We start from the raw sequence: 12421 nt of genomic DNA on the forward strand, positions 1-12421 counted from the left end.
AAGATTAGAATTGCTATTATACAATATATTCAAAAGATTTACATCTAACACTGTACTAGGCGAGCAGTAGATGCCCGCCATAGTAACGTCTGCATGATTTTGCGTTTTAATGTTAATGATTATAGATTCGTTACTGGAAGGGATACTAAGTTCCTGAACTATAAGTTCAGTCCTATACAATAATAAAATGCCTCTGTTTGGATCTCTATTATCCTTCCTGTCATGCCTAATATTGGAGTAGCCGTTTAGTTTGAATCGATGGTAGTTATATAGGAGAGTTTCACTAATTATAATTACATCTGGTTTTATGGAGTTTGTTGTATCTTCAATCTCATGTTTCTTGGAAGCAAGAGCACCCTGGATATTGATGTGTAGAACTGTGAAGTTATCCATGTTTAGTAGAGTTTATGATGGAGGTTAAAATTTGCGGCAAGAATTTGTGTATGTTTTCCAATATGATTTTAACTATCATGTCTGTGAGACTGTTGGTGTTTGTAGGGTTTGTATATTCTGCCATTATTTCCGAGAAGGTGGAAGTTATGGCAGATGTCAGTGTGGTTTCAATCGTTGTTGGTTGTGTGTTTTGAGGTGGTTTGGGTATTTCGTCTTTACATGGTGATGGTTTTTCCTGTCGGGATGATGAAGTTTTAACCACTGCAGCGTAAGTGTTTGTTTGTGTAGTTGTGCTTTGTGGTGCTGGAGTGGTCGGTGTGGGTTCCTTAATTGTTCGTGGTGGTGGCGGCTTGTTCGTGTTGGGATTTTTAATTTCGTACAAGTGTGTTTTAATGGATTTATATTTCTTACATCCTTTGTAGTTAGCCGTGTGTTCTTCCCCACAATTGCAGCATTTGGGTTTGGGGTTTTGTTTAGTACATTGTGTAATGTGGTGATTCTCCCCACAGCCCACACAACGCGCATTTGCTTGGCATGCTGCTGCTACATGTCCAAACCTTTGGCATTGGTAGCACTGTGTGACAACCACTGCTGGTGTTTTTGTTTGTTCTACTGTGTACCTTTGATACCACATAGTGATACCATTATTAATGAGCTTGTAATATCCTGGCTGTTGTCTGTGACTACTTTGATTAGGTTTGTGGGTTTTTTAGTAATGTTTGAAATTATACGGTCTACTGAAATATGTTTTATGTTTTGTGTACTTAACGCTTCCTTAATGTCTTCTGTGTCTATTGAATTATGTAAACCTCGTATCACAAAAGATTTAGGTGTTGGTTTAGTTCCTGGTAGGTGTATTGTAATATTTCCTGTTTTGAACGCGTCTGCAGGCCAACTTTCAGTAGACTGTACAAGTCAGCGGGTTCCTTTCCTTGAACCAGAACACCGCCTCTAGGCAGACGCTTTATGTTAGTGATCTTTGCGGTAGGTTTGCACCTGTATATTTCTTTAGCTAATTGTGGTTGGTTGAAACTACCAGGAACTCCTTGGATTATAAATGCGTGCTTAGGTAATTTTGGTGCGAGTTGTGTATGTGTGTCTGTGTTGGTTGTCGTTTGTTTAATTTGTTTTTTCTGACTTCGAGTCTGCACAAACGTGAAGCCTTCGTCGTCAGAAAGAACTTCGTCTTTGTCTGAATTTGTTTGTTGTGGAATATCCAGGGTGGGGTTTGGGTTGCTTGAACTGCTAGTTGTTGGCTTATTATTGTCTATATCCGTTATCTTAGCTACATTATCTACAGATGTTGAAAGTATAATATCCTTAACTAGTTTTCTTTTTTTTTCTAGTCCTAACAGTATTTTCTTTAATAGGCGTTAATTTGGCTTTTAATTTTTTTTCTGCTGTAAACATTAATGATTTTAATTTTACATTTTCATTTTCTATTTGGCCACCGTCACTAGACTTACTTTTTGTCCCTGATATAGACGGGCTTGCTCCCTCAGTTTCAGACGCTATATCGTTTTCCCTGATGTCTGACCGCTCCGACTCCCCGGCCGGCATGACGCCTCGTTGTTTAGCGAAGTTGAACTTGCTGTCTCGGGCTAATTCAAAAGGTAATAAGGTCTTCTGTCTCTGTATCTACTGGCGTGAAACTCGAAGTGAATAGTAAGAACTCGACAAAATATGAAGCGAAATATAGGTTGTATACACGTAGAATTCAAGAGCCTTTCAGAGGTATATCCTATCTTTTCCCTCTCCAAGCGCAGAATCTCCTACTTGGTACGAGTCGTTAGATGTGTATGCAATTTAATTGTTGTTATAGGCTTTAGTAATATTGTTGACGTCATTTTACTCGAAGCCTTCAAATTTTTCTCGTTATGTGTAATGATGTTGCTAGAGGGCTACATATTTATAGAGTTTTCTGTTGCGTGTTATAGATATGAAGACGAGGTGAAGAATAGTTAACCAAGAGATAAATAAATCTAGATTGAGTGGTTGGCAGTTTAACTATGATGGGCGATTTCTAAAGAAGTTAAAGTTAGGGAAAGTGAAATGAGACTTCATGATTGTTAGTTTAGCCTTAACGGGGATATTTTGAATTGAGTTTAATAGAGATAAAAATAATAATTTGTCTTATTAAAGGGTGTTTTAAAGTAATTGAACCAGCCTGCTTGGAGTTTTGACGTAAAAGAGAATTATTTAAAGCTCTGAATAGAGCTGTGGTAACCCACGGGTTAACGTAGGAATCTATCGCAAATTATGCAGTAAGAAACAGAACAGAGAAAAATAATTAGATTCTAAAGTAACTGAACTAGTTTGTGGACATTTGACAAGAAAAGATAATTATTTAGAGGTTTAGATACAACTGAGATATTCTATACTGTAAATAATTTTATACATACGTTTGACTTGTTTTAAGTACATTCTTTTAAAACAAGTGGATTGCATGCTGTCCATTTATTTTCCGAATATATTGCCAACATGTCACAGCCACCTACTGTAAAAGAATCTGAACCCTACATACGTAAAAAAAACTGACAAAAAACTAGTTTATTGGGAGCCTTTATAGCAATTAATGATTATTTATTCATTTCTCAGTTTTTTTTAATATAAAAGCTGAAATACTCGTCAGTTAACCGAAAAGTTTCAACCTAATTAGAATAACGTAAGTTTAACACCAATCATAAACAAAAGCTTTTTTATCAACACTATTTGCATCTATCAACTATTTCCATCTATCAACAAGTAAATATTTTGAGATTACTCCATGCTTTAACACCCTACATCTCGTTGACCACGAGAAAAGCATAGTTGTTTGAGAAACAGTCCAGTGACTTTCAAACTTTGACCTTGAATCCCTTTAGAATATTTAACATTGTCTAAAGTATCAGCTTTCCAAGACATTTTGAGATTTAGTAAATAGGCTGAAAATAATTAACCAACAGACTTTACATAATAGAAATATAGTTTAGTTCAATTCCGATCTACATAGAACGTTGTTCATAGTCCATAGTGTTTAAATACAAATTGTGGTTGGGATTGACCCAGTAGGCTCGAAGGAGTTAGGTGCAAGCAAACATATTTCGTCTTTTCGTATACAGATTAAGCATGAGCAGTGAAGTACATGTTTTTTAAAACGAACTGAAAATTAAAAATGATATTAGTAATTTACAACACAGATTATTAATATGATGTGTGCGTGTGTTATGCCATTTTAGAAAAACGAAAGATCTTTATAAGAAAAATGGACTTCAACGAACGTATGTAGCGATCCGTTTAGAGCTTGGACAGTCCTGAGTATGCGCTAAGAAATTCAAGTACATGTGCAGATTATACGTACATTGACAGACATGATCATGCTTCCCACAGACACGGCACTGCGACATCTATTATTTGCTGAGACCTTAAAATCAATATATATTCTCCAAAGATGGCATACGTTGTAATTAACGAGGGGGAATGTCTATGTCGCTCATTACACTTTTACATTAAATGGCACCATTTATAATGTTTATATATACATGCAATACTCTAAGTGTTTGTTAAAACATAATACACATAAAACTTTTTATGTACGTGAGTGGGTCTGGCATGCCTTGGAGTATAGGGCTCGTAACTCGCAATCTGTGGGTCGCGGGATCGAACCCGTCACCAAATATGCTCGCCATTTCAGCCGTGCAGGGAGCATTATATTGTAACGCGCAATACTATTGCTCATTGGTGAAAAGTAGCCCTAGAGTTTTCAATGTATAGTGTACTATTTATCGCTATTGTATAGCCATGTGGAAAACTGCAATTTCCTTTTTCTTGTCTTGGCATATTTTTATGCTGTGAGAATTCAAAGCAGTTTCGTTATTGTCATTAAAAAATATGATGTACACAAATATAAAACTTATATAAAAGCTGGTGTATATCACGTCACGCTTGATTTCTCGAAGTAGAAGTGATGAAAGCTAAAATGCATGTATTGAGATAGAGCAGTTCGATTACTGTTTTCCCACTTCGAGTATTGTAACAGGAGTGCAAGTGATCCGTCAGGAAGGGTGCCATAAAACCTTATAAGTGTAGTGAGTGTTGGTATAATAAACCTAAAGCCAAGATGTAGTGTGGGATCACCTAGTTTACAGCCAAGTGCATAAAGTTTATCATGAAAGTAAAAACATCGATTCAATTTTAAACTTAAAAGGTTTCTTAATTAATCTATTCTGTGTTATGCCATCAATGTTTTTAATAAAAAAAAACATCTTTAATCAACGGAGACTTTTAAACTAAAATCAATAAATATTTTTCCAGTGTTGTTGTCCATTCATTTTATTTTAGACTTTAAAAGTTTAAATACATCGATTAATAACAGCATTAGATTATACTTGTATTGCTGAGCAACATGATATACAAATAATTGTTGGAACGTAGTATTGTTAAAACGCACTGGTTTTTTTATATATTAATTTGTTAACATAACAGAATTTTTTCTGTAAGTATTTTGTGAATACGCCACGAATTCATTTCATAAATAATCAGTGTTGATTGGCTAACAAAGGAACTTACCAACGTTTGACTGCCTTGACAGCACTTTTCTGCCTCTTGATTGGTCAAGCTTGATTCATGAAAATTTACTTATTTCAGTTCTCTAAGAAATGTGAGGTTTGGGAATATTGTGGGTTGAGGATGGCAGTACATTTCCTTTCACTTTTGACGGGCTATGCGTCAGTCGATATAGTAATGGCCTTTGAAGTACAGTTAATTTATTTCTTATAATTATGTCAGATGTTACGAATTTCATCATCGTATTGTTACGTGGCAATCAAAGCGGCTTTATACTTCACTCATTTGTGTTTAGTACTGGAAAGTTGCTAGTGTCACGCTCGTTTATCGTGTGTTGTAACTGACGCAGGTGATTTATGCAAGACGTCGTGATTTCTTGTTCTTCAGTAAAGTTCTTTCAAATTTCAAGTACAGTTTGTAAAAAAATAAGAGCTTCTGTACTCAACAGTTTAAGCACAATGTTATAATTAGATCAGAAAAACTGGAATTTGTAATTTATTATGCGTGAGTGTGTGTCATGTAAAGCTATGATTCTAGAGTATTTAGAACTAGATTATTCTAAAGTTGAGAAAATGTTTTGTTTTTTAAAAAGAAAGTGGAGCCTAATTCACGCCGCCCCTTGCCAAAAGAAATGGTTTACAAGAATATTTGTCACTTTTAATTAAAATGAGTAACTTTTTTTTTATTTTTCTATGCATGTGCATTCCGTTGTACAGGGTGGCCCGTAAGTCCCGACCCATTCATATGTTATTGTTATATTCAATAATACTAATGATGAGTTGAAGGCATCTGTTACCGCGGTATTTGGAACAATAACCCCTGCTACGTTGAGGAAAATGTCTCACAAAACATGGCGTCGCATAATATTATGCAGCGAGAATGAGGGACAGCACACAGATACACTGGATACATAAGATATATGGATGGGTAGGGACTTACGGGCCTCCCTGTACATGTAACTTACCGTAAGTGAAACTTTATAAATGTAGTGAGTATCGGTATGACTGTAAACAAAATATCAGCAAAGTATACCCAAACAGATTTCGTTAACAAAATATCCCAGGGCACACAAACCATCGATGAAGAACCAAAAACTAGCGAGTCTTCTACCATGACTGACAATATCCCAACAGCAGACGCAGTTTCTCGAACCAAGACAGACATGATTAATCAAAATACCCAGTATCCTGACGATATGCGCATCACGAGAGCAAGCAGGAAGGCTGCTTTTCTTGAGTCGAAGCTTAGGCCGTTCACAAATTGTTCTCCCTGGCTTGACCGACAATTCGACCCATTAGACTTGGACAATCCGTGTTGCCCTTTGGAACAGTCGCCATTTTAGTTCAAAATACATCCAAGCTACCACCTCTGCGTTTTGTGTTTTGTTATTATCATTTGCTTTGTAATCATATGTATGTCAATTGTTCTTAATCTGTATAAGTTCTTTCCCTACAGCTCTTCTTCCGGGCACGATCAGGGCCTACATTCGGCGCCCTGGTCGTGAAAGTGGGTTTTCTCGGGGTACTCCCGTTTCCCCCCACAGCAAAAGTTCCATTTCATAGGATCTATAGATCCCAGCCCTGAAAAGAGGTACGTTACTTTGATATCTAAATTTTAAATTAGTATCTAAATTTTTGAATATCCAAAATTTTTAAGTGTTTAATAGCTAATAAATTTAAGTCATGAGACCTAATCATGTCGGCGCACTGTGTTTGCATCTCTCGGCTCTCTCCAAGTCAATATTCTCAAACATCATTCCTCGGACGCTTGTGGGTGTTCTGCTGAACCTTCCTCATCTTTCTTCGTCGTCTCTCTAGCCGGCAGGATCTCTTCTCAGCTTTTCCTGACGCCCCTCAATTAAATTCAACACACTATCAACTTCTAGGTCATTCGTGACCATCGCGTTAGATGAATAACTAACATGCCACTTCTATCCATATCACTCGCTCCGTAATCAGGTAACTAATTTATTCTTGCCGTGTGTGGGGTGAAGAGAAACAATAGTTTCTGACCGCCCCTGGTTATTTTTCATTCGACCAGAACGAAAGAATAATTTAACCAAAATACCTACCAAGGTCTCTATAATAAGCCTGGATACTTGAGTTTTTCTATTTTCATGTTGCTGCACATACATACACTCACTAAAAATATTCTAGAGTTCCCAAGAAACCCAGTCTTAGTTGTAAAGACATAGGTGACAAATGGAGAACAATCCTCGTGTAATGAACCTGTTCTTAAGTAACGTTTTAGTGCACTCGAATGTACCTTCAACAGTTCTGCTGGACGTACACGCATATATGTCGAAATGTAGTCTAAGTACATTTACACTCTGCTGTTGCCTGTATTAACTCTTTATAGTTCAGTCCTGTTTGTTCTTGCAAATTTTGGGTTTTTTGCAGAGTTTTAAAAGCTTGATCAGCTTTACAATTGAACTGTTAAGAATTTTTTGCTTGCAATTTTTTTTAGCATAGTTCTTTATTATAACCATCTGTGAAAACCTCCTTTGCATATTCTTTGTTTTTCAATTTGATGTTAAGATTCTTTAAATGATACTATCCTTTGAACGATTCCTTTTATTAGACTTGAACTTTCCATTCTCTCAAAACATCATAACGCGTTTCAAACTGCACATCTCAGAACATGAAGTTTTTGAGTACTACGTGCTCATGAGATTTAAACATATTGAAACTTACAAAGATTTTGGATTATTTTGACATCTTACTTGATCATTCATTAACTCATTTGAAGCAAGAATTTTGGCAACACGTTCAAAATAATTCTAACATTGTGAAAATTTATATATAGGAATCAAGCCCACTTAATCCACGTTTAATTATGCTCAGTAGTTTAGTGCAGCTATGATAATCATTCGATTGTAATCACAAAACAGTGTGTGGATGTAATGAAAAATAAAAAAAGAACAAGAGACTCTAATAAAGATATTCCAACAGTAGTTTCTGTTATTGGATTTACGACTGGTTCTGCCTATAAATCATAGATTCCAGTGAGTTTTTCAGTAGATGTAAAAATATGAATCATGCTAATTAAAATATGGCTTTACTGTATATGTTAGTGAAAAAGAAACTATATATCACAAGAATAGTCAAGTATAATAATTATTAAGAACTGTGTGAAAGTAAAGAAGTGTGTATAATAATATTCTAACCATACTATATTTGCTATATCCAGTGCTGATGAAGTTTTTGGCTGGCTGGATTATAACAAACAAGGTAGTGGTTTAAGATGCTGTTTATATTAGAAAATTTTCTCACAACAAATGTTATGAACTGTATCAAAGTTGTAAAATAGTTTCTCATCAGTTTATTTGTTACTAAAATTCAGCGCAAAGGTAATAGTTAATTTATTTAACACCCAGTATATTATGAAGGATAATAATAAAACAATACGACAATGCAGTTATCAGTAAGATAAAAAGATTTTTCTTTCATCTTGCAAAGAAAGTATATAGATAACTGTCTGTATCTTAGAATCTCAACAGATGGAGTTGATTAACGTTGGTTAGCTGACTTCTCGCTAGTCTACCACTTCTAAATTAAAACGGCTAATGCAGGTATCCCTGAAGTAACTTTCCACGAAACACAACAAATGAAAACATTTGTTATAAATAAAGCTTCCGAAATGTTTACATTTTTTTATAAAGTTTACGAAATTTTTTGCGTGTGATTGTAATGAGTTATTAACAATGAACAATATTAACTGATTATGATGGCAGCGGATAGCCTGTTGCCTGAAATTTCCAGCCAGTAATTTTTTATTGTATTCCCCACTTCTGTTTTTAGTTTTAGTAAAATCGGAGTAATTATTACCTCTGTCACATAGTATATTTAGCTAATATCTCCAGACCTGCATGTAAGTCTTGAAGCTTGATAATTCATTGAAGACTTTAGTTTCACTAATCAGTAGTAGATCGATAACATTCAGAATTTGTTTAAGTTTTCAAAATAAAAACAGCCTATCATCTTTTGATGATACCAGTAAGTGTATAAAACTCTGCATCTTTCCAACTGCTGCATAAATTTTGCATAGAATGATGGCGAGATTTCCTGTGTTGTTTGCCAGTTAGGCTTAAATGGATCAGCGTTTTCAGAGTGCTAGAGAAAAAAACAAAACAAAAACAAAAAACGCCTGTGAAGTTCTGCTGTGACGTCATGCATATATTAGAACGGCCTAAAGAACCGGGCAACATTGATGCAACTTGCTGCTTGGCTCTTAAATCAACAATGAAAATGTTTCATACCACATGATATGTTCTCTGTCGATCACTGCAAATAATTGACACGGTTAGGGATAAAATAATACATGTTATTTAATGTCAGTCTGTACTAAAGAGAAATTTGCTGTATTTTCTGTATCGTAAGATTAGGTGCGTTCCTTTTAACAGCGTTCAGATTGGGCCATAAACAGTAGGACTTTGATCCATCATAATTTCTTAAATGCAAAGTGTTTGTCTCTTTCAGTCCTTATAGAAAGAGTGACCACAGGAATTCCTACAATAAAATAAATGTTTGAATTGACTTATTTTTTTTTCTCTTGGACATTTGTGTTAACTTTGTTTTACATGGGTAAATACTAATGTCATTAATTATATTATCCTACACAACTATAATATTGACCATGGGGGAGGGGATGCCTTACTGATTAACGACCAGTAAGAAAGAGTAATTGAACAGTGAAAGGTTTGGCATGGGCAGCTGGTTAGGGTGCTTCGCTCGCAATCTGAGGGTCGTGGGTTCGAATTCCCATCACACCAAACATGCCCGCCTTTTCATCCGTGAGGATGTTATAATTTGACAGTCAATCCAACTATTCGTTGGTAAAAAAGAGTAGATCAAGAGTTGGCGGTGGGCGGTGATGACTATCTGCTTTCCTTCTAGTCTTAAACTGCTAAATTAGAGACAGCTCTCAGATAGCCTTCGTGTAGATTTGCGCGAAATTAAAAAAATAGACCAAACCAATCAACAGTGAATCTGCTTGTTACATATGTATACTGAGCGATAGCTCTCACCATAAGGTATGTCTTAAAACTATCTAGGTAAATACATTAGAAATAATTTTAGCTCGTACGCAAGTGTGTGTCTGACACTGATTTTGAGATGTAATGCTACTCGACTCACAATTTTTTTCTTGTGTATGAGTCTAATGTAGCATCGTAGCTATTACCGTTTTCTCTGAAAGTGGCCTCAGTTATATTCAGTGGAATACTCAGGCATTTTATCTGAATAATGAAAGAAAAGGGAAAACCCTGCTATTTCTTTACTGTAAGTTGTTAAGGCAGGTGTATTAGCAAACTCATGCTACGCACACTTGGACTGTTACTTCTAATTACACTTCTACGTTTAAGTCATAATTTTATAATTACACATATTTCAGTCCTTCTTTTCAAAGAACAAATGATGCATTTTTTAAAGTAGTCAACAGAGAACGGTATTACATGATGACATATGACAGATAAAAATGGGAATTTAAAAACTTGCAAATAGTGATCGTGAAAAGTAAGTAAACAAGGCTGGAGATACTGTAGTCATTACTTACTTGAACTACAAATTCCTATTTTTGCTCAATGCTGTTACTTAAAATTACATTTGATGAAGTCAAAATAAGTATTTGTAGTTTCAGTAAATAATGCAATTTGTAATATTATGACGTCAGTAAAACATGCACACGACATAAATTAAGAGAAGAATTATGCAGTCTTTACAGAAAAAATATATATGTAAAAACGGCTGGTTTGGGTTGAAAACTTTTTTTTTTTGTAGAGGAGTGAACAACGTTTCGACCTTCTTCGGTCATCGTCAGGTTCACAAGAGAAACAAGTAGAAAAATGGAAACCAGATTCAAAGAACACAAAAAGTCACCTTCACATGTTTTCGAACACTGCAAGTCAAATAAGCACAACATTACCATAGAAAATACCCAAATACTAAATGAAAAAACAAACAAACGTAAAATTAAAGAAACCTTACTTATTCAACAATTCAAGCCCAAAATAAACCAATATAAAGTTTTGACACTTTAGAAGAGAGGAGAAGCGGTATTGTTTATAGAATACACTATAAACATTGTATTGAAGCGTACAACGAATAAAATATTTCTGAAACAAAAACGAAGATGGTGTAAAACAGGTCGACTTTCCACCTGAATTGGGTGTTTTTTGTTTTTTGTCGGAGCGTCGTAAATACAAGACTCGTTTTGTTCAAGCAACAGGACGAAAACACTTGGATTTGAGTAATAACTTTCTCATGAGCTTAATTAAAAGGCAATTCAGCTCCAAACCTGTTAAAAGGTAAGTAGATCAAAGAAAACACCAAAGATCAGCAAGGAGTGGTAAACAGTTATTCCTATTATTCCAGAGATCCATCCATTTTTTCTATTTGAGACGTAGTCCATGTAGTTCATGTGTTTGCACCTAAAGAGTGAAATAAGGGAATTTAAATACAAGATGAGAGTGAAAAACTGTTTGATTATAAGAGGCAGATCTGTAGACAGAGAGATGACTCATTCAAGGTAAGCGGGTGAGGTTAGTTACGCTACATTTTTTTTTTATGACAAGAGAGGTGTGCGTGAAAATATGAACTAAGCAATTCAGCCAGAAATCATTTATTTAATTTTTCTTTTTGTTGTTGACTTTCGCGCAAATCTGCTCGAGAGCTATCATCCCTAGCTGTCTCTAATTTAGAAGTTACAGACTAGAAGGAAGGCAGCTAGTTTACGCCACTTGTGGCCACATTTTTACTTTTGGGCTACTATTTGCCAAAGAAAAAAAGGGATCGACCTTCAGTTTATAATGTCCTTATTATTGGAAAAACAAGTACATGCAGTGACTGAAGCTGTAACCGCGACACACAGATTCTGAGTAGAACTCTGAACTACCAGGCCAAGCCAGGTCTGTGTAGATTTATAAAGAAAGATTTAGTTTTGTTTCAAGAAACATCAGCCATACAACTAAACGTAATTTTTAAAACAAATTACATTCCAAGGTTGGTTTTTAATAACTAAATGCTTAATTTTCTTAACTGAAAACATTTCACTCATAAATTGTTTCGTATTGATATGTCTTACTTACATTTTTATTATAAACCATTATTACAGCAGATATTAAATACAGAGGATGATCTGAAAAGTTTAATAATTCCTTCTCAGATGTATCTGCTTAAAACGTTCGTTTTTTCATGTTTATTCGCGGATTTTGCACCATATAATAAAGCACAAGAGCCAACCTCACGGACTTGTTCTATATACTCGTACGGCACAGTAGAGAGGATGAAGGAGAAAGAAAGGAAAATGGTCCAAATCCGACATTATATAAAACTTTAATTGTGGAATTCTGTTAACCTGTTTTGTGTGTCATCTCTCGATGTCTTAGCATCCGTTTAACTTTGTTATTTGAGTTGTATCGCCCACCGAGTTCCATTTAAAAGAGAAATATTAGTCTTTATTATATTATGAATTTAATATTGTATTG

The 12421-nt window shown here is 35.1% G+C and overlaps 1 protein-coding gene across 3 annotated transcripts in view; it reads left to right on the forward strand.

The window, feature by feature from the left end:
- LOC143235053 (cAMP-dependent protein kinase type II regulatory subunit-like) overlaps window positions 1-12421 on the forward strand; it is a 101763-nt gene that overhangs the window by 18432 nt on the left and 70910 nt on the right. Inside the window, exon 1 of one of the 3 annotated variants that reach the window (XM_076472815.1) lies at window positions 1792-2006. The exons of the other annotated variants lie outside the window; for them this stretch is intronic. Within the exon in view, the coding sequence (XP_076328930.1) occupies window positions 1922-2006 (85 nt within the window). The 5' untranslated portion in view covers window positions 1792-1921. Of the gene's footprint in view, window positions 1-1791; window positions 2007-12421 lie in introns of those variants that run through there. 3 annotated transcript variants of the gene reach the window in all.

The sequence above is a fragment of the Tachypleus tridentatus genome, chromosome 12, assembly GCF_004210375.1.
Source record: "Tachypleus tridentatus isolate NWPU-2018 chromosome 12, ASM421037v1, whole genome shotgun sequence".
NCBI lineage: Eukaryota > Metazoa > Arthropoda > Merostomata > Xiphosura > Limulidae > Tachypleus > Tachypleus tridentatus.